Source organism: Microtus oregoni, unplaced genomic scaffold (assembly GCF_018167655.1).
Source record: "Microtus oregoni isolate MIOR12 unplaced genomic scaffold, Mior012 000061F_ref0000440, whole genome shotgun sequence".
Classification (NCBI taxonomy): Eukaryota; Metazoa; Chordata; class Mammalia; order Rodentia; family Cricetidae; genus Microtus; species Microtus oregoni.
In genome coordinates this window covers 4,487,837-4,511,602 of record NW_024543871.1, presented here as the reverse complement: position 1 = coordinate 4,511,602, position 23,766 = coordinate 4,487,837, and the positions used below count along the sequence as shown (strand labels likewise).

At 38.1% G+C, this 23,766-nt stretch overlaps 1 protein-coding gene across 1 annotated transcript in view; it reads right to left on the bottom strand.

The window, feature by feature from the left end:
- The window catches only part of LOC121439471 (X-linked inhibitor of apoptosis), a 46,233-nt gene that overhangs the window by 7,141 nt on the left and 15,326 nt on the right, over positions 1–23,766 (bottom strand). Inside the window, exons 2-6 of the mRNA XM_041639965.1 lie at positions 13,841–14,746; positions 12,546–12,645; positions 10,380–10,458; positions 9,209–9,251; positions 6,937–7,137 (exon numbers count right to left, since the gene is read on the bottom strand). Coding sequence (XP_041495899.1) covers positions 6,937–7,137; positions 9,209–9,251; positions 10,380–10,458; positions 12,546–12,645; positions 13,841–14,714 — 1,297 coding nt within the window. The 5' untranslated portion in view covers positions 14,715–14,746. The remainder of the gene's footprint in view (positions 1–6,936; positions 7,138–9,208; positions 9,252–10,379; positions 10,459–12,545; positions 12,646–13,840; positions 14,747–23,766) is intronic.

Here is a 23,766-nt window from a genome sequence, read left to right as displayed (position 1 = left end):
AGGTACAACTCCAAGAGAAGACACTGGAGAAGAATCATGGTCATCCATCAGTTCTATCAGATGGAGTTGAACATTTTAACCTCTAGAGACTTGGTCATGTTTATACTGAGTTCTGATTTGCTTTTCTGTTTCATATAAACTAATTGTTTTTTCAATAATAAAATACATAGAACCTTAAAAAAAAAACTATGTGTGTACATGCGCCTATATTTATGTGGCTGGTGGATGCCTGTGTAATTAAGTGTGCTTGTTTGTGTACATGAAGGGTAGAGACTTATGTTAGTTATCTTTCTCAATTGTTCCACATTATTTTTTGAGGCAGATCTCTGACCCTGGAGTTCACCAACTGGCTCGACGGAGGACCTGTTTATCTCTCTTCCTCACTCCCACAGTGTTTGGGTTACAGGTGCACACCACATCTGGTTTTTACGTTAGTCTGGAGATCTGAACATAGGACCTCATGTTTACAGAGCAGTAGTTTATCCACTTAGCTGCTACCCCATTTCAGTAATCTTTAAAAGCTTAAGTTTATTTCAACATTAACGTATTTTTTTTTTGCTGATGTTTTCAACAGTTCTTAGTATGCAGCAAGGCTAGCCTAAAACTAGTTACCCTATTGCCTCTCTCTCTGAATATGGAAATTATAAGTGTGGCTCACCATCTGGCTTTCTCTATGAAATACACAATATTAGGATATATTTTAACTTAAAGCCTACTTCATAGCATGAACACCTCATGATTTCACACATGAAAAGTTGCAAAATACTTTAAAACCAAACTGTTTAAATTACAAAACTTAAATTCTACACACAATAAAAGCCTCTGTTGTTCTTTCTCTAAAATACCCTAACCACACAACAATGGTGATGCATATATTTAACCTCGACACTTGGAAAGCAGAAGCAGGAAGATAGAGCTCTGTGAGTTTGAGGCCAGCATGGTCTACAAAGCGAGTTCCAGCACAGTCAGGGCTGTTACAAGGTGAGAGCCCATCTCAAACTGATGGAGGAAGGTCATTGGCTAATAATGACACTACCCTGGCCCATTTTATTGGTTAGAGGATAGGTGGGAGGAGTAAACAGAACAAAATGCTGGGAGGAAGAGGAAGTGAGCTCAGAGACTCCACAGCTCTCTCGGGAGCAGACGCCTCAGAGAGAGACGCCATGCCCCGCTCCCAGGATGAAGCTCCAACCCAGGATGGACTAGGCTGGAATCTCCCCGGTAAGCGCACCTTGGGGTGCTACATACAGATGATTAGAGGTGGGCTAAATTAATATGTGAGAATTAGCCTAGAAGAGAATGGGCCAGGCAGTGTTTGGAGGAATACAGTGTCCGTGTAATTATTTCGGGGCATAAGCTAGCCGAGCAGGCAGCCGGGGTGCTGGGGACGCAGCCCCGCCGCCCTTATTACTTAATATGGCGCCCACGTGGACAACTGCTTCCACATAAAGCCTGAGTCAGTTTGGGAAGTAATTCTAGAACAAAATGAAAGCATTGTGCCTGGTTTCTTGGTAGCAGCAATTTCTCGGTTCTACTCTGCTTGCTAGAGGCAAGCAATTGCCTCATCTAAGAGAGGCTTCCTGACTCAGCTTTAGCTGCAAAGCCTGCAGCTCATTAAGAGGTCCTGCCACGAAACACTTAAACGGTGTTGACGAAAAGCTGAACACATGCTTTTCGGTTTTCAGCCATAGCAGGAAAAAAGCTGTGCCATTTAAAAATGCCGGCTTTCTGGGCCATCCTGCCAGGGCAAACTCTGACTGTTTGAGGCAGGAGGGCCGGCTACCGAGAGAGGACTTGAGTGTTGTCTGCTGTAGCTCACTTGCTGGCAGGGACCTTAAAATGCCATACAGTTGTTGCAGTAAACATGGCTACAGCCTGTATATCCGCCATGAGGCTGGAAAGCTAAGGAATGGACTGGATCTAGCTGGCAAAGCCACGCCTTTAGTCCTACTGAGATTGCTTGGTAAATTAAAGATTCATGTGGTCAGAAAAAGAGAGATAAACAGTAAAGAGAGATTCAAAGACAGAGAAAATTTCTGAATGGTTTAAAGTGTGTTAAAAATATATACAGACTAAAAGTTGAAGTTCTTAAAGTAAAAAACAAAAAAAGGAAGAGAGTTGTTGTGTGTGGTAGCACACGCCTTTAATCCCAGTGCCTAGAAGGCAGAGACAAATGGATCTCTGTGAGTTCAAGGTGTAGCAGTGTACACCTTTAATCCCGAATGCCTGGGAGGCAGAGACAGGCGGATCTCTGAGAGTTCAAAGACAGCCTGGTCTACAGAGTTACTTTAGGTCAAAGATACAGAGAACCTGTCTCAAAAAGCAAAGAGTTAAAAGTAAAAATAAACGAAATAGAGGTCAAAACAAAGCTGTACAAAGATGGGAAATGGACAGAGAATTTTGATACTGTATGCTATTATGCTCTCTTTGAATTGTTTGAATGCTGAGGAAGGAACAACAGCTGCTAAAAGGTATTTATTTATAAATGCTGCTGAACTAATCCAACATAGATATTTTGAATTTGGATCTAAGGATATGATACTTTGGAAAGGAGTTTCTTATTTTGTTTTCACAGAGAATGAGACACTGTTCATTTCTTCTATTCCGATTTGGTATGATGGACCACGCCCTCCTGAAGGGTTGGTGTGAACGCCTTCAAAAAATTGCTTCGCTGAACTGCCAACTGAGATGAAACTAGCACACAGGTTATACCATGAAAGACCAAATTAACGACGCCCCCATTCAGCAGGAAGCAGTTTGGAGAGAAATAACTGCGCCCAAATTCCCAAAAAATGTTTATAAATGTTCTTTTACATTTAAAGGGGGATATGATATAGATATGAATAATTTGCATTAGTATAGATTTTGCTTTATTGATAGAGATTTAAGGTCAATTTTGTTATATGTATAAGTGTTTCTGATTTTGATTAAGGTATTGTGATTGTGTAGTTCATTTAAATATGTACTGTATAATTAAGAAATATAGATTGTTAATGGATAATCATCGATAATAGTAAAGCTTGTAGTCATGTTAGTTAGATTTTCTAGATATATAGAGATATATTTTAGATAGACATTCTTCATGTCTTTCAAAGATTACAGAATAGGACATTTAATGTTTTAATAACTGAGGACTTTTCATGACAATGAGACACTCTGCTCCTGGCAGCACCAATGTACTTCAAGAGGAAGATGGGCATCGAAGAGGCACCTTATGGAGTCTGATAGCCATTTGGGCAAGAAACTGCTCTTGCCTGGACTATTGCATAAACTGGACACAGAGAACCCGCAGAGAGAGGACTACTGAACTTGCCTAAGGTGAGATGATCTTTTGGGGTTCCTGATTCATTTTGAAAGAGTCTGGGAGACATTCTGCAGGACACAACAGATAGTGACTGAACTGACTTTGAATTTTCCTGCTTTATGGAAATGTCTGCTGGATACCATGGGCCTGAAGGCTGAAGATGGATGCCCCAACAGTACAAAAGAACTTTGGGTGACTGTCCAGGCAGCGAGATGTCTTTGTCATTTCTAGAGTTTGAAGTTTCTTAGTTCTTGTTTACTTAGGTAATATATCTTTCTGGAGTCTTTGATGGAGTTAAGAATAGTTAGTTATAGTTATAGTTTTCCTTAGTTATGATAAAGATTATTGTAACTTTTACTTGATAACTGTTTTGTTATATGTAATTTTGCTATGTTAAAGCCTTTTTTTTTTGTTTAAACCGAAAAAGGGGAAATGATGGAGGAAGGTCATTGGCTAATAATGACACTACCCTGGCCCATTTTATTGGTTAGAGGATAGGTGGGAGGAGTAAACAGAACAAAATGCTGGGAGGAAGAGGAAGTGAGCTCAGAGACTCCACAGCTCTCTCGGGAGCAGACGCCTCAGAGAGAGACGCCATGCCCCGCTCCCAGGATGAAGCTCCAACCCAGGATGGACTAGGCTGGAATCTCCCCGGTAAGCGCACCTTGGGGTGCTACATACAGATGATTAGAGGTGGGCTAAATTAATATGTGAGAATTAGCCTAGAAGAGAATGGGCCAGGCAGTGTTTGGAGGAATACAGTGTCCGTGTAATTATTTCGGGGCATAAGCTAGCCGAGCAGGCAGCCGGGGTGCTGGGGACGCAGCCCCGCCGCCCTTATTACTTAACCAGCATGGTCTACAAAGCGAGTTCCAGCACAGTCAGGGCTGTTACAAGGTGAGAGCCCATCTCAAACAATCAAAAAATTAATTTAATTCATACTTTTAAAATCAAGGCTGGGGATATTTGTCTAGTATGCACAAGGTCCTAGGCTCAATCCCATGTACCTCATAAACTGGGTAATGTTGCCTGCCTGTACTCCCACAACTTTGGGAAGTGGAGGCAGGAGGAACAGAAATTCAAGGTCATCCTCAGCTACTAATAGTTCAAAACCAGCTTGTGTTAGAGACTCTATCTTAAAAACAAAATTAAAGTATGATTTCTGTATAAGATCTTCCAAGATTAAGTCAGTAAACATCCTGCCATGTAATGGGGAGAATCTCATAGGGCCCCACTCTTCCCTGAGAATTCATACACAGTTAATGGTTATTGGAGACATTTTATTTAATCTTACTGTCACTGAAAAATTACCCATTAAAAAAAAAAACAGGGTGAAGGGCACCTGAGGCTGACTTCTTGCCTTTACAATTATTTGCACACACATGCATATGCACACATATGAGCATGCACACACACATACACACACAAACACACACACACACATAAACCATGTGCTCCTAATTGGGTTACAAAGGGTGGGTGGGGGGCATGAAATAGCAGATTAGTAGAAGGAATGGGGGATAAATACAAGTACATGTACAAAAACACCATGAAACCTATCATTATATATAATTAATATATGCAATTGAGGTATTTAAAAATAAAATGAAGAAACTGGAGAATCTTACTTAGATCTTTATTAAAATGGATCAAGTGTAGACATGTTTTAAGAAACTGGAGAAATGAGGGGTATGGCTCATTGGTAGAGTACCTTCTTAAAATGTACCAGGCCCTGAGCTTACCTTAGAGCACTAAAAATAAGGCAGGGTGTTAAAGCCAACTAGGTTTCTGATGCTTTAGAGAATAAGTTTATTTTGTCAAGTGTGATAAGAATGTGATATGGGCTGAATATTTGTGTTCCTAACATTCACATGCTACAGCCTTAATGTTCTACATAGTGATGGTCAGAAGAAGGGCTTTAGGTAGTAATGTGTTATTGAACAGTACTTTGATAAACCAGAAAGCATGTATTTGTTCCAGAAGATCAGAAGTGAATTGAAAAAATCCTATCATCTAATGATGTTTCAGCCAGCCTAATGTTTTGGGATAATGGTGATATTAACTAACCTGGGTCATATGAAAGTATAGCACATAATTAAAACATGATAATGAAGAGAAGAAAACCAGCCGGGCGGTGGTGTCTCACACCTTTAATCCCTGCACTAGGAAGGTAGAGACAGGCAGATTTCTGTGAGTTCGAGGTCTACAAAAGTCTACAAAGTGAGTTGTAGCCTGGTCTACAAAGTGAGTTCTAGGGCAGCCTGGGCTGTTACACAGAGAAACCCTGTCCTGAAAAAAAAAAGAAAAGAAAAAACCCAACAATTATGCTACTGGTTTCTCTATTACCTTGCATACTTTATTATTAGAATATATTCCTTTATATAAATAAACTACAATGAAATAATATGCCATATCACATCAGCAGGAACCTCATGGCACACATCTCATGTTTACAAAATATCTGGATTGCATCAAGAAGCCAGATAAATTGATTAACATATGGCATCTATGTTTGTGTAAGTATATTTGATGACATTCACTCATCGATGAGATTGTTTAACAATGCATTTCTCAGAACATATCTCCACTGTTAAGCAATGCATGAATACAATAGGTGTATATTAACTCATGAGCATGAGAACTCCTGGGGGAAATAACATTCTTGTAAGAAGAGGAAGAAAGACCTGACGTTATACACACTACTTTGGGAAGGCAACTATCTGCAAAAAGACCTAGATTTTAGACTTCTCAGTCTGTGAGAAACAAATGCATTTTGTTATAGTAGCTTGAGAAACACAGCACTGAGTGCAAACTTAAAAAATACCCTTGAATATATACTGAAGTATTTGTAGCTAATGATACACAGGATGTCTTATATTGACTTTGAAGTGCTTTGGGGAAAAAGATAGGAGAAGAGGATCAAGATGGGGAAGAGCTGCTTATTATTGAAGCTAATTTATCATTCTTTTTACTTCTGTGTATGTTTGAAATTTATTGGAATAAAAATTAAAACTTTATTTCATGGTGATTTTTTTCATTTTTCTTTTTCTATTCCTTTTTTTAATCAAAGAATCTTTTTTTTTTTTTTTTTTTTTGGTTTTCGAGACAGGGTTTCTCTGTGGCTTTGGAGCCTGTCCTGGAACTAGCTCTGTAGACCAGGCTGGTCTCGAACTCACAGAGATCTACCTGGCTCTGCCTCCCAAGTGCTGGGATTAAAGGCGTGCGCCACCATTGCCTGGCCAAAGAATCTTTTTTATTTTACATCCTAATCCCAGTTCCTTCTCCCACAACCTTCCTCGAATCCCACCCTCAATCCACTGCTCAGAAAGGGTGAGGCCTCCCCATGGGGATATTATAAAAAAAAAAGAAATGAATGGGTTGCAAAGTTGTTATTTTTGTTTCAAAAAATAAACAATGTACCAGGTGGCGGCGGCACACACCTTTAATCCCAGCACTTGGGAGACAGATGAATCTCTTTGAGTTAGAGGCCAGCCTGTCTACAGAGTGAGTTGCAGGACAGTCTTCAAAGATACACAGAAAAACCCTGTCTTGAAAAACCAAAACCAAACCAAACCAAAACAACCCCCCCAAATCAAACAAACAAACAAACAAACAAAATACCCAATCCATACCTTTCTGCAATGAAGTCTGACTTGATTCATCCTGTGTATTATCTTTCTGAGCACTCACTAGATCTGCAATCAGAACCTCAAGTGATAGATAGCTGCTCCCAGATGTTTGGATTTTTTCTTCCAATGTTTTCTTAATATCCCTGAAACTGAATCCCATTTGTATAGCTTCTTGTACCATAGGATTCTGGAAGATGGTATCATCTGAAATCAAAGTTGGATGAAGAAAGAACATAGCAGAAACAAATATTTTCATTAACACAAATAAACAATTAAATAGGGCTTTAAGACCATGCCATCGCTGAGAAGTACTTCACTGGTAGACTGTCTGCTACTATGTGCGTTGCTGAGGCTTTGATTCCCAAAGTTGGAAAGAAAAATGCAAGATAGGTTAAAACAGGTAAGAAAAGTATCCAGAGGATGAGGCTGTTGGAAGAGTGATTGCCTGGTAGGCATGCAGTCTTGGCATTAAATCTCCAGCAAAACATCAACATAGTATGGTAGTGTGTGTCCCAAGAAATGACAAAGTAGAAGTCGGAGGACTAGGAGACCAAGGTCATATTCAGCCATCTACCAAATTCAAGCCCAGTCTAGGATACACTAGATCCTGTCTCAAAATAAAGCAAAACAATAAAGAATGATGTACTCAATACATGAAACTATATATAGACACAGAAGATGATTCTACATATAGTAAAATGTCTTAAGAAAAAAAAACACCTGCATTTGTCAGGGCCCAGCAGTAGGAAAATAGAGAATGACTGATGCAGGGTAGGTATACAAATAGTGATGGTACAACATCAGGGAATAAGGACTCACCAGGTACTCTAAATTAAATTTTCTATTTCTGAAACATACTGCCTCAATTGAAAAATGAAATCTAAAAATACAAAACAAAAACAACACCAGAGCTGGATATTGTAGTACATATCTTTAATTTCAGCACTCTGAAGGCAGAGGCAAGATGGTGTCTGGGGTTTGGAGGCCAGCCAGGCCTTCATAATGAGTTCCAGCGCAGCCATGTTTTTTAAACAGAGAAACCCTGTTCCATAACACCAACAAAACATCATCAAAAACCCATAAATAACCCCACCAAAACTTAGATCTACAATGTGCTACGGGATTTAGGATCTTGTTTACAGTTCTAGATCTATTCATTATTTATAATGTCACATGCTTTTAATACCAGCACTCAGGAGGCAGAGACAGGCAGATCTCTGAGTTTGTGGCCAATCTGGTCTACAGAGTGAGTTCCAGGACAGCCAGGAATACACACAGAAGAACCCTGTCTCGGAAAAAAAAATAACCACAAAACAACAACAACAACAAAAACATATAATGTGGCTGTGAGTAGAGCATATAACCTCCTTGTTTCTCTGGTTGAAAAGTAGGAATAACTGCTAGAGCTGTAGCTCAGAGTACTCATCATTAGAAAGGCTTTGGGCTCAATCACCAGCCTGGAAAAACAATAAACACCATCACAGAATCTGCTTTAGCTGTGTGTGGGGTTACTTAAAGACTGAGGCAAAAAGAGAGATCCAGGCCAGTTTGGTCTACACAGTAGACCACTGAGATGACTCAAATGTTAAAAGTACTGGTTTTTTTAGAGGACTTGGGTTCAGTTCTTGGAACTTACATTATAGCTTACAATCACCTATAACTGCAGTTCCAGGAGATCTGACATTCTTTTCTTGCTTGGGGGAACCAGGCATGCACATGGTAGACATTTGTGAAGGTTGAACACCCATACACATTAAATGAATGAATAAATGAATAAATAAATAAGTGGAAACAAGTTTTCCTCCCTCCCTAGCTTTTTTAAACCCATGTCATGCAACCCAAACTAGCCATAGATTTGGAATTCCCCTGCTTTAATATCCCAAGTGCTAGTATTATGGATTTAAGCCACAACACCTGGTTTTCTTTCTTTCTTTCTTTCTCTCTCTCTCTCTCTTTCTTTCTTTCCTTTCTTTCTTTTGTTTTTTTGAGACAGGGTTGCTCTATATAACAGCTTAGGCTATCCTAGAACTCAGTCTATAGACCAGGCTGGACTTGAACTCACAGAGATCCACATACCTCTGCCTCTTGAGTGCTGGGATTAAAAGCATGTGCCATCATTGCCCAGCAATACCTGGCTTCCTATTAACATCCTCACTATAGAAATACATGGTATAAAAGTATAAGCACTTCATTAACTTCTGAGATTTACAGTGACCTCATTAAACATACTAATTTGGCCACAAAATTAAAGATTCATTTTAATAAGCATATTTACCGATTCTTTTAGTTAGTGAAGGTGTTTTTTCAGCAGTTCTTACCTAAAATAAAATTATGAATGGTAAGAATTCACTTTAGTAGAAAGCAATTGTTTCAATTTGAAAAATTAATGAACTTAAAACAAAACGGCTTTATTCTAATTTAAAACATGACTATTAACAAGAACATAGCCTAATAGAACAGAAGAAGTTAGGAATATTTAATTCAACAACACTACAGGCAAGAAGCTGAGGCCCCATGAGATCAAACAACTTCCTGGAGGAGAAACAAATACAAACTAAACTAAAAAACCAGTGGCAGAACTATCATGTTAATTTTAGACTCCCAATCCAGTCCAGGATTCTTCCCACATTTTACTAATGATTTGAGAACCCTTGTCCTATTTATCTATTCAGATATGTTTTACATTTTATTTTGTCCCAGGCCATTGTTTATGATAGCCAGATAAGGTATAATTGATGGATATCTCCAGTCCTATTTTTGCAACTTTAAGTACTATGTGCTAAAAGGTAACTAAAGAGATGCCTCAGCTGCTCTTGCAGAAGACCAGAGTTCAGTTCCCAGAATCCGTATTGGGCAACTCACAACTGCCTGTAACTGTAATGCCAGCTCTAGGGATCTGATGCCCTCTTTTGTTTTCCTCAAGTACCTGCACAATACATATAACACATGATGTACACACACACAAACACACACTCTCTAAATCAATCAATCGATCGATCAATCAATCAATCTTTTTTTAAAGGTGAAAACTGCCAGGTATGGTGGCAGATTCTTTAAATCTCAGCACTCAAGAGACAAAGGCAGACACATCTTGTGTGTTCACAAGGTCAGCCTGGTCTACGGGGTGAAATGCTTTTTTTTTTTTTAAAAAAAAAGGTAGAAACAATTTGTGAGTTCAAAGTACATTACACAGAATTTCTGAAGGCTAAATGATTTCAGTATTTTAAATTCTTTACACCCATTCTGACCACAGTAATACATTATTTTACCCCAATCTTCTCAAAAATTTGCTTCAGAGTTAAGAATTAGAAGCTTTCTTCAAGTATCTCCGCTTTAAAGTTTACTACACATTAATTATGAGTATACCATGCATTTTACTGGAAGAAATCTTTAGAAAAACAAATGGTATAGAATTTGAAGCCATATATACATAATAGGCAACTTACCAAAGATTCCCCAAGAGAATGGGTTAAATGAATATTATTTATATATTCTTGCCCCTTCTCATCCAATAGATATTTACACCTAAAAGATTAAAGAAAATTAAACTCTACTAACTGATAAATCAGTGAAGTATTACTAAAGCCAATCTCTCTCTGAATTCAATCCCAGGAACTCACACAGTGGAAGAGAACAAACTCCTGCAAGCTGTACTACCCTCCACTCGTGTACTAAGAAGATGTGCATCACCCCATGTAATAAATAAATAAAGGTAATTTAAAAATGTACCTTTTCATTATTATTGTCTTTTTTGTACATGGTACTAGGGTTTAAATTCAGGGCCATGTGCATACAAAACAAGCATTCTATCACTTAAACTATATATCATTTTCATATATATATATATATATTCCCACCTCCTTCCTTTTTTCATGCAAGTTCTCATGTGATCCAAACTATGATTCTCGAACTTGCTATGTAGCCAAAGATGACCCTGAACTTCTAATCCTCCTGCCTATATACCTCCAGTGCTGGGATTATAGTCAGGAACAGGCACAAATCACCCTATTCTTTTAAAAATACAACTTTTCATTTGAGATAGGGCCTTGACTGTGCTTTCTAACCGCGACAGGCCTTGAAATCTATTTTATCAGACTCCTAAGATTAAAGGCCTCAGCATCACTGTTTCTAGGGAGCCACAAAGCAAACTGTTACTCAATTCGTTATCCAGTTGTCATTTCAAGGCTAAAACAATGCTCCTATTATTCATGCTAATAATATAAATTTTAGAACTTTCGATTTTTAAGCAAGAGTTACTAAATTAGGAGCCAATTTTGGTGGCATATGTCTGTAATTCCAGCATATGAAAACCAGGCTAGCCTGGGCTATATATAGCCAGACCCCCCCCCCAAAAAAAAAGTTGAAAAAGTTATTAGTCAGGTATGGTGGCAAATACCTGGAATTTATGCATTTAGGGGGTTAAGCCAATAAAATAAGAATTTCAGCACTATCATTGGCTATATAGTGAATTCTTGCTAGCCTGAGCTCCAAGAGATCCTGTCTCTAAATAGAAAGAAAATAAAAAAGACAGGCATGGTACCACACCTCTATAATACTCAAGAGGCAGAAGCTGGAGGACTGCTACAAGGCTTAAGTCCAGATCAGTCTACTTAGGAAGCTGCAGGCCAATTAAGGTTACATAACAAGACCATTATTTTTAAAACACACATACAAAAATGCAAACAAAAATTCAAAATTAAAAACAGACAAAAGAAGCTATTAAAGTAGTACTCCAACACTGATCTTTTTGGGGTGTTGGTTACTAGACAGGGTTTCTCTGGGTAACCCTGGCTGTCCTAGAACTCCATAGAGCAGGCTGTCCTTGAATTTAAGAGGTCCACCTGCCTTTGCCTCCTGAGTGCTGGGGTTAAATGCATGGGCCACCAACACCTAGCCAACACTTTTCATAAGTTCAAAATGGTAAATCTTTTTTTTAGTCAATAGTGAATACTTAAAAATCTTAGCTTTTATTTTCTCATTTAATTTTAAGGTAGTTTAAGGAAGATTCATTTCAAATGAATCATCCAAAGATTTAAGTTGGATTATTTTTATATTATAAACTCATACAACTTATATAGCTGAGTACTATATTTTACAGAGGCAAGATGACAAAGGAACATGAAACAACTAGAGGGTTTCAAGATGGAGGGTAGCCTGGAAAACATCGTGAATTTAGGCCAACCTCAGCTAATTTGAGACTTTGATTCAAGTTAAAACCAAACAAAACACAAATAATAAATAATAATATTCAGGACTTCTCATGGTACCATGGGCTCAGGCCATTTTCCAAAGAGCCTACTTCTAAATGAAAGGCATACATTTTTCTATAGTATAATAAATAAAATGTACACATTTTTATAATTTGGTGTTTAGAAACAGACCATCTAAGTATCATATGATATAGGAACAGTGATTGTTTTTGGTTACCAGAAGTCTTCTGTGGTTTTTCTTTTTTTTTTTGCCTACAAAGTAGGTGACCCTGTTTCTATAAACCTGGTGTGAATTTCAAGCCTAGTGAAGGCAAAAAATAGTTGAGGTAAAAAGTAATTCAAATCTTTCCACTGAACATTGTCCAACTTGCCTATTACTGAATGAGCGATTAAGAATCTTACCCTGGAAACCATTTAGCATGCTGTTCCCAAGGGTCTTCATTTGGCTTCCAATCTGTGAGCCCTCCTCCACAGTGAAAGCATTTCACTTTATCACCTTCACCTAAGAAAACAGACAAGTAAAACTATGTGTATTTGTGCAAGGAGATGTTTTCAGAAAAATGCCCGTGCTAATATTTAAGGGGTGTCTATGTTACGTAAGAATTTCATGGCTTAAAAGAAGACATTCACATTCTATCTAGATATGATCTCTGTCATTTGAGGGGAAATACATACTAAATTCACCATCTCAATATGAGGTGCTTTGTAGAAGACTACAAAAGTAAAATCAAACTTTTTAATGCTAGAAACTATAATTGTTACATTCTAGTGTATGTCATTTAGGTCATAACTATTATACTTACTTCATCAAACTGAAATTTGTACAAGTTATATTCCAAATGTTAAAAACAATAAAACTCAGCATAAATTACAAGTGTCTTCGAGGATAGAGCCCTCTGACATGAAAATGACCTTTAAGATTACTATGTTAGATAAATGAAAAGATTTGAAATAATTTATATTTGAATTTGGCATTATTTAATCTTAAAATAAATGGGCCAGGCATGTAGATATAAAATATTCCTAGAAGCCACCACAATACTGGATTTTCTTGAGATATCTACAGGAACTGTTTCAAAATTGTTCTGAAGCAATAAGGCATAATACCGGGTAGCTTTCAAACATGTAGTGTATGCTTTAAAGGTAGATGGTAATTTTGTGGTTGGCTTTCTGAGAGAGGGTATCATGATGAAGCTCAAACTGCCCTCAAACTCAGGCTGATCTTCCTACCTTAACCTATGGATTGCTGGAATTATAGGTGTGTGGCACCATGGTTAGCTTGATGTCAATTTACCATGAACCAAACTAACTTCTCTGTTAACTCTTTTTATAGGGTTGTAGTTAAAGCTTAGAGAAAAATCCATGTAATAGGTATTTGAAGCACACAGAGATGTTCAATAAATGGTAGCTATTATTACTATTAGACCCATTCATTATCTATCAGGAATAAATATTTTTTCTCTCAATTCTACCCCCAAACAATTATATGAACACATTTGACTCATAATTGCATAGCCTTTAACATAAATTTAGTAGTTACATTAAAGAGTTAACATATGAGTTCAGAAAATGATACTGATGATAAACAATACTGAAAACTTATACCTAAATATTTATCAGTTCAGAAGACTAAAGACAATGATTTTCTTTTTAAGGGCCCTATGACAGTTGGAAAGTAATGTATTGGTTAAGTTTACCTAAAGCATAAAATCCAGCTCTTGCAAGCTGCTCCTTGTTAACTGAGTATATCCATGTTCCAAAAGTAATGATCCGTGCTTCATATTCTGCCATGGTTGGATTTCTTGGAGAAATTGTCGAATTTGGGAAATTCCTATCAGAACTCACACCAGATTCACTTCGAACATTAACATTCCGGCCCAAAACAAAGAAGCAGTTGGGAAAGTGTCTCCTGTGTTCTGACCAGGCACGGTCACAGGGCTCCCAATTTTTCAGTTTTCCACCACAACAAAAACACTGCACTTGATCATCAATCCCTGTGTAGTAGAGGCCAGCACTAGCTAACTCTCTGGGGGTTATATGGGCATAGTCTGGCCAGTTCTGAAATGACTTCAGTCTGGCTTCTTCACTACACATGGCAGGGTTCCTCGGGAATATGGTGTCTGAAATATCTACAACCTGTCCAGTTCTCAAAAGATAATCAGCTTGAGTCTCAGATGGTCTGTCAAGAGCAAAATGATTTCTGTTTCCCACATAGTTTTCAGCTTTGTACTGGCCATTTTGGACACCAGGATTTGTAGACTGTGTGGCACTGTTTTCAAAATAAAAACCATTGATAAATCTGCAATTTGGGGATATTTTCCTGTGTCTTCCAACAGCTGAGTCTCCATATTGCCATCTATCTACTGATGCATGACAACTAAAGCACTGCACAGTATCTCCTTCACCAGTATAAAGAAACCCTGCCCGTGCCAATGTTGATGCTGAAACAGGACTACTACTTGGAAAGGTAGCAAACGTTTTTAATCTATTAAACTCTTCTACAAATTCTTCATCCTTATTGGTGTCTGCAGGTACACAAGTTCTAGATCCTTCCAAACTGTTAAAAGTCATCTTCTCTTGAAAAGAGGACTTGACCACCTTTTCTAAAAAGAGAACATTGCATTAGGAAATCCCAAGCACATAACATAAGGAACTTATTTCTGATACTAAGCACTAACAAATAATCCAGTGATAACATTAAAAACAATGGCACAATTACTAAGGCACACTTTAATTCTAAACACTAGAGCCTTACATTACCAAGCTACTTGAGCTTTAAAATCTGATGCTTTTGGTTTCTCTTTTCAGTGGCAAGGCTTCACATAATGCCAGACACCTGCTCTAACACAGTTCCAGCCTGTTTCTCTCTCTTATTTATTACAGTCTTGGATATCCATCTCAGGGCTTTTTGCATTTTAGGCAAGCGCACTCTACAAATGAGCCTCTATCTCAGTCCCATTTTCTCTTTTGATAGAAAACAATATGTAAACAAACAGAGCAGAATTACTAATCTTAATCACTCATTTTATATAACTATGTAAATTATGCACAGAAAAATTATAAATATTAAACCCGTGAAGTCATTAATTAGGAAAGACATGAAAGTAGCATAAAATATGCAGATTATTAAATAAAGACTATGCATAATTGTTATAATGAATCATTTCATATTCAAGGAATCAAAGTTCATTTTTACTATTTAAAAAGAAATGAACGCTTAGAATGTTCATGGATTAATTTAAAATATATTTTTGCTTTCTTGCTTAGCAAAAAAAAAAGAGTGCTCTAGTGAATGTCATACCCAAGAATATATAGGAAGCACAAATTTAAAAAAGACAAAGTCGCATGGTGAATCTGGGAGGAGATGGAAAGGTAGGTGACAATGACCAAAATGCAATGTATAAAATTCTCATAGAATAAAAGTATTAAGCAAACAAAGAAAGTATTCACAAAATTGGGTCCATCATGTTAAGGATATTAAATGCTTCCTCATTTTCATGTCCAGAGCCCATTTTGCTGGAAATAGACCACTCCTTATTTTATGTATACACACCCCATATACCCAAAACTGCCAGGCAGATAATGGCTTAATATTTACGGATATTAATTGAAATTACTTTTGCTATCATTTTCCGTTGGTCAAGGAACAGTCTGTTTAAATGGGAGAGAATTTAGCAGCCTCATTAGAATTGTCCAATTACAATTATGTAATGTTTAGCCCAACTAACACACCAAAAGGAATCAGCTACATCATGGGAAGAGTGGTAAGATAGTTTGTCCTCTAACTCAGTAAATTGCAAAATGATGCTACTATTAATTGCACAAGTACTACAAAGTGGAAATCATAGTCACCTTAGGCACAGCAGTCAAAAGAACATGTGGTTACCCCACCTACAAGACAAACCTGGTTCTGCTTCTCCAGAATCTTCCACAATGCCATACTGTCCTCAGTATATTTGTCAAATGAAAAATAAACAAATGGCTAAAACTCAAATAACTGCAAAAATGAAAATTTTGATGTAAAAATGAATACATATCTGGATATTTCTCTAAGGAGGATTTACAAATAGCCAACCATCACATCAAATACCAGGAGAATGCAAATTAAAGCCACAATGAGGTATCACCTCACACCTATTAGAATAGCTATTATTTGAAAGACAAAAACCAACATATGTTGCTGAAAATATGAAAAAAGGGACCTGCAAAGAGGAATGTAAGCTAGCACAGCCATTATGAAAAACAAAATGGAGGTTCTTTTTGCTTTTATTTTGTTGTTATTGTTTTGTTTCAGTTTTTCAAGAAAGGGCCTCACTATGTAGCTTTAGCTATACTGAAACTCACTCTGTAGATCAGGTTGGCCTTGAACTCACAGACATCTGCCTGCCTCCCAAGTGCTGAGATTAAAGGCGTGCGCCATTACCACCCTTTTGATTTTTATATAAATATGTGTGCCTGGTATACATGCATGTGCATGGATATCTATTATTCTCTACTATTCTCTACTTTGTTAAGGCAAAATCTCTCACTGACTGGGCTGATCTAGCCAGTTTCTGCCTTGGCAATGCACTGGGCCATCTCTCTAGCCCCTAAATGGAGTCTCTTCAAAAATAAGACAGAGTTGGGGTTTGGGGAGGTGGCTTAGCAGTTAAGAGCATTTACTGCTCTTGCAGAGCACCCGAGTTCAGTTCCCAGCATCTATATCCACATCAGGCTGCTCACAATCATCGTAACTTCACTTTCACAGGATCTAACATCTCCAACCTCCTTGGGCACCTACACTTACATGCCCACACTTACAGGTACACACATGTGCGCGCACATAATTAAAAATAAGTTTCAAAACCAACTAGACAATGATGGGGATGTTGCTAATGTAGTAGAGTACTTACCTATCCCTGGGTTTAATTCTTAGCACTACTTAAACTGGGTGCGGTGGTACAATAATCTGTATATATATATATATATATATATATATATATATATATATATTTCTGTATAGTACATATTTCCCATGTAGTAATCTCAGAACTCCTGAGGTAGAGGATCAGAATATCAAGCTCATTCTCAGCTACATAACAAATTTTAGGCCAGCCTGTGAAACACAATCTCAAAAACAAACAAAGCAGAGGCAGCTCTAACTCAGCATCTAGCAGTCTCACCACTGGGCATACATCCAGGGAAGTGAAATCAGTATGCTGAAGAGATTACCTGTATTTGCACATTTAATATAGTACTGTTTGTATGAGGAATCAGCTTTAGGTAACCATTGTTGAACAGACAAAGAAAATATAGTATATGGATACAAAATACTATTTAGCATTAAAAAGATTAAAATTCTACCACTGGCAGAAACATGAATAGAACTGGATGAAATTATGTGAATTAAAACACGTTAGGTACATATGTGGAAGCTAAAAGGTTAATGGGCACAAGGGTATAGTTGAACAGAAGTGACTTACTTTTTTCCATTTTGTTTGGACACAGAGTTTCACTACATATCCAAGCTGACCTCATATTCACTGCCCAAGCCTCCAGAGACCTGGGATTACAGGCATGTACCACCAAGCCCTGCAGGACAAGGAATTTTTTCTTTTCTTTTTCCTGTTTCATGTGTGTGGGTGAATATGCAAGTGCAGGCCTGTGCATGTGGAAGCCTAATGCTGGTGTTGGGAATCACCCCCAATTTCCCTTCCATCTTAACTGTTGAGACAAGATCTCTAAATAAAACGTAGGCATACTGATAATGTCCAGTCTGTCAGCCAGCATGCCCTGCCAAAGCCTGTCTCCTCCTGGAATTAAAGGTATGCCACTATGTCCACCCAGCATTTATTTGGGCCCTGGGAATCAAAACTTAGGTCCTCATACTTGCATGCAAATGGTTTCCTTACTTAGCCAACTACTCAGTCCTGATTACTAATGTTCTGTAGTAAACTAGAAAAACTATGGATGAAAATAACTAACCAGATACTTTAATTAATAGACAAGTTTTGAATATTCTGAATTCAAAGAAAATAAATGTCTGAAATGATAATGAATATTACTGATATGATTCAGTATATATTTCCCATGTAGTGAAACTTGTGACACTGTATCATATACACATAATTACTGTGTCAATTAAAAATATATTTTAAGGGCTAGAAAGATGGCTCAGCAATTAAGAGCACTGGTTGCTCTTCCAGAAGACCAGGGTTCATTTTCCAACACCTCACAGTTGTCTGTAATCCCATTTCTAGGGGATTCAATACCCTTATACAGACATATATGCAGGCAAAAAAACCAATGCACATGAAAAAATCATTTGAAGAAACAAACTATGTATACATATATATTAAAGAATATATACACACATATACATATATATTAAAGACTACAGAGGGCTGAGGTAGGGGACACTGAATTAGAGACCAGCCTGGGCTACATAATAAGGCCCTTCTGAAAACACAAATACACACACACCTCAGAATGGTCATGATGTCTGTTTTTTTTTTTTTTTATTTTTCGAGACAGGGTTTCTCTGTGGCTTTGGAACCTGTCCTGGAACTAGCTCTGTAGACCAGGCTGGTATCGAACTCAGAGAGATCCGCCTGCCTCTGCCTCCCGAGTGCTGGGATTAAAGGCGTGTGCCACCATCGCCCGGCGGACATGATGTCTTGTGTGCCTCTAGACACTAATTTTTTGGGATCTTGGGAAGACTTATGCAGAACTTTGGGCACTATGTTAACACATTATGTCATAGAACATTAATTTCCTTTTGAGTAATATTTAAAAAATGCCTCTCTTGAAAGATGACAATAAATTTCAGACTTGTGTGGCCTTGCCAATTTTCACTAGTATTCATATATCCCTTAAGAGCTGACTTTTATCTGTCTCTGAGCAACTTTTTGGAACACAGTTTTAGATACTTTTGACTAGCATTTTCCAGATGTTTGAAAACATTCTGACAATAATGTTCAAAGTTCTTTGTTGACTCAGCATAAGCTAGATGATTAAGCAAGAAATTCAAAGAAACAAAAGTCTATTTGATAAGCAAGCAAGAAAAACTTTAATAAATATGTAAAATTTATATATATATTTTAAAATTGTTGTATAACTAAGGAAAATGAAGAAATGGTTTAGAATGAAGTCATATAAATGCAAACTTCCAGTTTAAAACCTTGGGATTTTAGTTAATTGCAAATTCATTACAAGCCAACATTACATGGCTGCTAAAAAACTCACAGCCTTCAGACTGTGTTAGTGTCCAGATGTGGAACATTTACATCCAATTCAGCATAATGAATACTACCTCCAGTTCCAAACACATTTTTGGAGGAACACTGACAAATATTCATGTCCTCAGAAGAACAATCAAGATATTATCATATGCCGGGCAGTGGTGGCGCACGCCTTTAATCCCAGCACTTGGGAGGCAGAGGTAGGCGGATCTCTGTGAGTTCAAGGTCAGCCTGGTCTACAAGAGCGAGTTCCAGGACAGGCCCCAAAGCTACAGAGAAACCCTGTCTCAAAAAACCAAAAAAAAAAGATATTATCATATGAGGAATAGTTGAAAAAGCCAAGACTATTTATCCTAAAAGGAGGAATGATTAGCATGTGGAAAAGCAATTCAAATTCCATGTATCTTTACCCTCACGGTGGAATTAAAGCCAATGGATATATTTAGTATTTTATTTTTTGCATTTTAAAATTTGCACAGACACGCACATGCAAACAAATACACACACACAGCAGGGTATGTGCCACAGGTCAGAGGACCACTCACAGGACCCAGTTTTCTTCTTCTACCATGTGATCTCCAAAGATAAAAATCAGATCATCAGGTTTGGCAACAAATGCTTTTGTGATGAGTCCTCTGGCTGGCTCATAACAAATACATTTTAGCCTCATATATAAATCAACTTTCAAACAAGCAAGTGTGGTACAAAATGAGTTGGGTTGCCTTGAAGATTGTGAGTTCTTCCCATTTAGTAAGAGACCTCTTCTGATGGAGGAAGGTCATTGGCTAATAAAGGAACTGCCTTGGCCCATCTTATTGGTTAGAGATAGGTGGGAGGAGTAAACAGAACAGAACGCTGGGAGGAAGAGGAAGTGAGCTCAGACTCAACAGCTCTCCTCTCGGGGGCAGACGCCTGAGAGAGACACCATGCCCCGCTCCCGGGATGAAGCTCCGACCCAGGATGGACATAGGCTAGAATCTTCCCGGTAAGCGCACCTTGGGGTGCTACACACAGATGATTAGAAATGGGCTAAATTAATATGCGAGAATAAGCCTAGAAGAGAATGGGCCAAGCAGTGTTTAAATGAATACAGTGTCCGTGTAATTATTTTGGGGCATAAGCTAGCCGAGCAGGCGGCTGGGGTGTTGGGGACGCAGCCCCGCCGCCCCTATTACTACACTCTTCAGTGTAGATCAGAAGACTAAGCATTTTCAACTCTGTAATTATCCTGAAGAATGGTCAGCATAAACAAAATCATGAAACTCATTGTCCCTGAGGTAATATTACATATCTTGAGATGATCAAAACATATAAAATTAAAGATCTAGTCTTATTTAGCAGTGACAGAAATTTTGTGAGGTTCAATTATTTATCCCATTCCAAATAGTGGAACTTTGTCATTCTACAGAAGTATCTCTGTGTGAAGCTTCAAAGAGGAGACTTTAAGTGGATAATATAGTGGCACATTCATGTAATCCTGGCATTCTGGAGTCTAGGGCAGAAAGGCGATGAGTTCAAGATGAGTTTAAGACCTTGTCTCAAAAATAAATAAATAAATAAAAGGAGACTTCACTTTCTCAGGGACCAATTGCATGCTGTTGATTTAGGTTACACAGGTTTGAAAAGCCGGTATTTGAATGAATACTAAATATAACGTTATAAGATGTAGAAGGGCACCAAAATAAGAGATATCAGATAAGCTAAAAGTGACAGAGAAGTGACTCAAGAGAAACCTGGGGGTGGGGGGAGGTAAAAATGGCTCAATAGGTGGTTTTTTTTTTCCGAGACAAGGTTTCTCTGTGACTTTGGTGATGGAGGTAGGTCTTGTATCTTATCTGTTGCTTTCATTGGTTAACTAATAAAGAAAACTGCTTGGCCTGATAGGACAGAAAATTAGGTAGGCGGAGTAGACAGAACAGAGAATGCTGGGAGAAAGAAGCCGAGTCAGTGAGTCGCCATGATTCTCCCACCCGACACAGCAGCAGGTTAAGATCTTCCCTGGTAAGCCACCTCGTGGGCTACACAGATTATTAGAAATGGGTTAGATCAATATGTAAGAGCTAGCCAATAAGAGGCTGGAACTAATGGGCCAAGCAGTATTTAAAAGAATACAGTTTCCGTGTAATTATTTCGGGGCATAAGCTAGTCATGCGGGACCCAGGGTGGCCTGAACGCAGCCCACCGCTCCCCACTACACTTTGGAGCCTGTCCTAGAACTAGCTCTGTAGACTAGGCTGGCCTTGAACTCACCCGCCTGCCTCTGCATTCCGAGGTGCTGGAATTAAAGGCATGCGCCACCACCACCTAGCATGGCTTGGTAGGTTAAAGTGCTTCTTCCACACAATTCTGTGGCCAGAGTTAAATCCTGATAACTGATATAAAAGGCAAAGGATGGAAACAACTCTAAAAAGTTGTACTTGGTCATGCACTTTGTGTGTGTCTCTCTCTCACACATATGTGAGTGCAATACACACACACACACACACACACACACACACACACACACCAAAACAAACAAACCCGGGGTTGGAAGAAGGTAACAGTAAAGTAAGGAGTCACGTGAAATAAAGGCTGGGAAGGGACCGGAGGGAAGCATAATTCTATAAAAGCAGAAAATTGTGAATATAGAAGAAAATTGGGTATATGCCTATTGGCGAAAGGTTACAGAATGGCTTTGCATGTTAAAAAATAAAAGAAAGAAAAGAAGGAAAAGATCCAAGGAGCAATAATGTATGCTGAGATAATTTAAGACTTCTCTGTATCAATATATTCAGGCTTTGTACTGGGTAACCAGAAATTGAGAAAAGCAGGGAGCACAATGTCAAAGAAACCTTTGCCAAAAGGGGGAAGGCAATTGGAAATCTTGAGGGAAATAATGATTGGGAAAAACTATACCATGGAAGTCAATAATGAAATGAAATGGAGCAGCAAGAAATGGTGCATGCTTTTATGATGGATTTGAAGTACTTTATAATGGCAATATAGGTGGTTTAAAACACACATGAAATGCTGGGATTAATGGCGCATGCCTGCAATCTTAGCACTTGGGAGGTAGAAGCAGGAGTTCAAGTGCAGCCTGTTACATGGTGAGTTCAAAATAAACCTGATCACATAAAATCCTGTCTCCCCCTCAAAAAAGTAAAATACACATGTGTACACAGACACACACATCCTAGTCAGCTCTGTGAATAAAACTATGGGCAGGTGCTAAGAATAGAAGACTGCTAACCTGGAGAAAAAAAAGGAAGTAGGTTGAGACATACAGAAACAAAAAAACCCTGCCATTTTTCTGTTTACAGACAACACAAAAGTTTTTCTCCTAAATTTTTATTAAGAGATGTAAAATAAAGGTTATTTGAAAGGGAAAAAAAGAACAAAAAAGGGATATAAGCCATAATATTGCTACCGTATTAGAGCATACTAATGATCAAGACCCAGAATGTAGTAATCAATGATTTGAAAATAATGCTAGCTTTGTTCAGTAATAGTATCACAGCCAATAAAGTTTACTGGGACATGATTATTGCTAATAGAAAACTAAAGTGTTAGGAGTAGATGCAAGCCTTCAACCTCAGCACTTAGGAGAGAAGACAGAGGTGGGAGGATATCTATGAGTTCGAAGTCAGCTTGGTCTACAACATAGTGAGACCATTTTAGAAAAAAAAAATGTTATACTGGCAAGATTACAAATGCTCTTTATCTCAAAAAAGAAAGAAAACTAGTATTATTTGGTTCAGGATAAATTATTCTTTCCTTACAAAAACTAGTATTATCACTTAAAAACTGTCAACTTGTTCCTACATGCTGGTCAAGTGCCCACAAAGTTGTGAAAAGGAGCAAAAAAGTAGATTGCTCAGCCCCCACAAAGAAAAGCAGCAAAATTGTACTAACAGCAGTGGAACTCAAGGCTAGACACCAGCTACATCTTCAGGCACATGCATCTATGGGCTCATGGGTTACAGGTGCTTACAAGCCTATCATTCCTAAGGGAATACTCAACATGAACTGTAATTGTCGAGCTTAAAAACAAGGCTGATAAGCCGGTGGTGGCGCACGCCTTTAATCCCAGGTGAAAGGAGGGGATCAAGGTTGTCTTCTGACCTCCACACACATGCATCCATATACGAACAGGTGTGTGTACACATGCGTCCGTGTGCATGTGCACATACACACATACACACACGCACACACGCACACACGCACACACACACACACACACACACACAGAATGTTTTAGCTGATTCACTCTGTTCTATTAACCACAGAAAGGCAATATCTATTCACTAGTATGCTTTAAGACTTTAGACTTCTATTTTCTATTATAGACACGGATGCTCTCCCATAAACTTATCAAAGGGTTTCCATCTACAATCACAACATTAAATATTCCCCAGAATTCTATA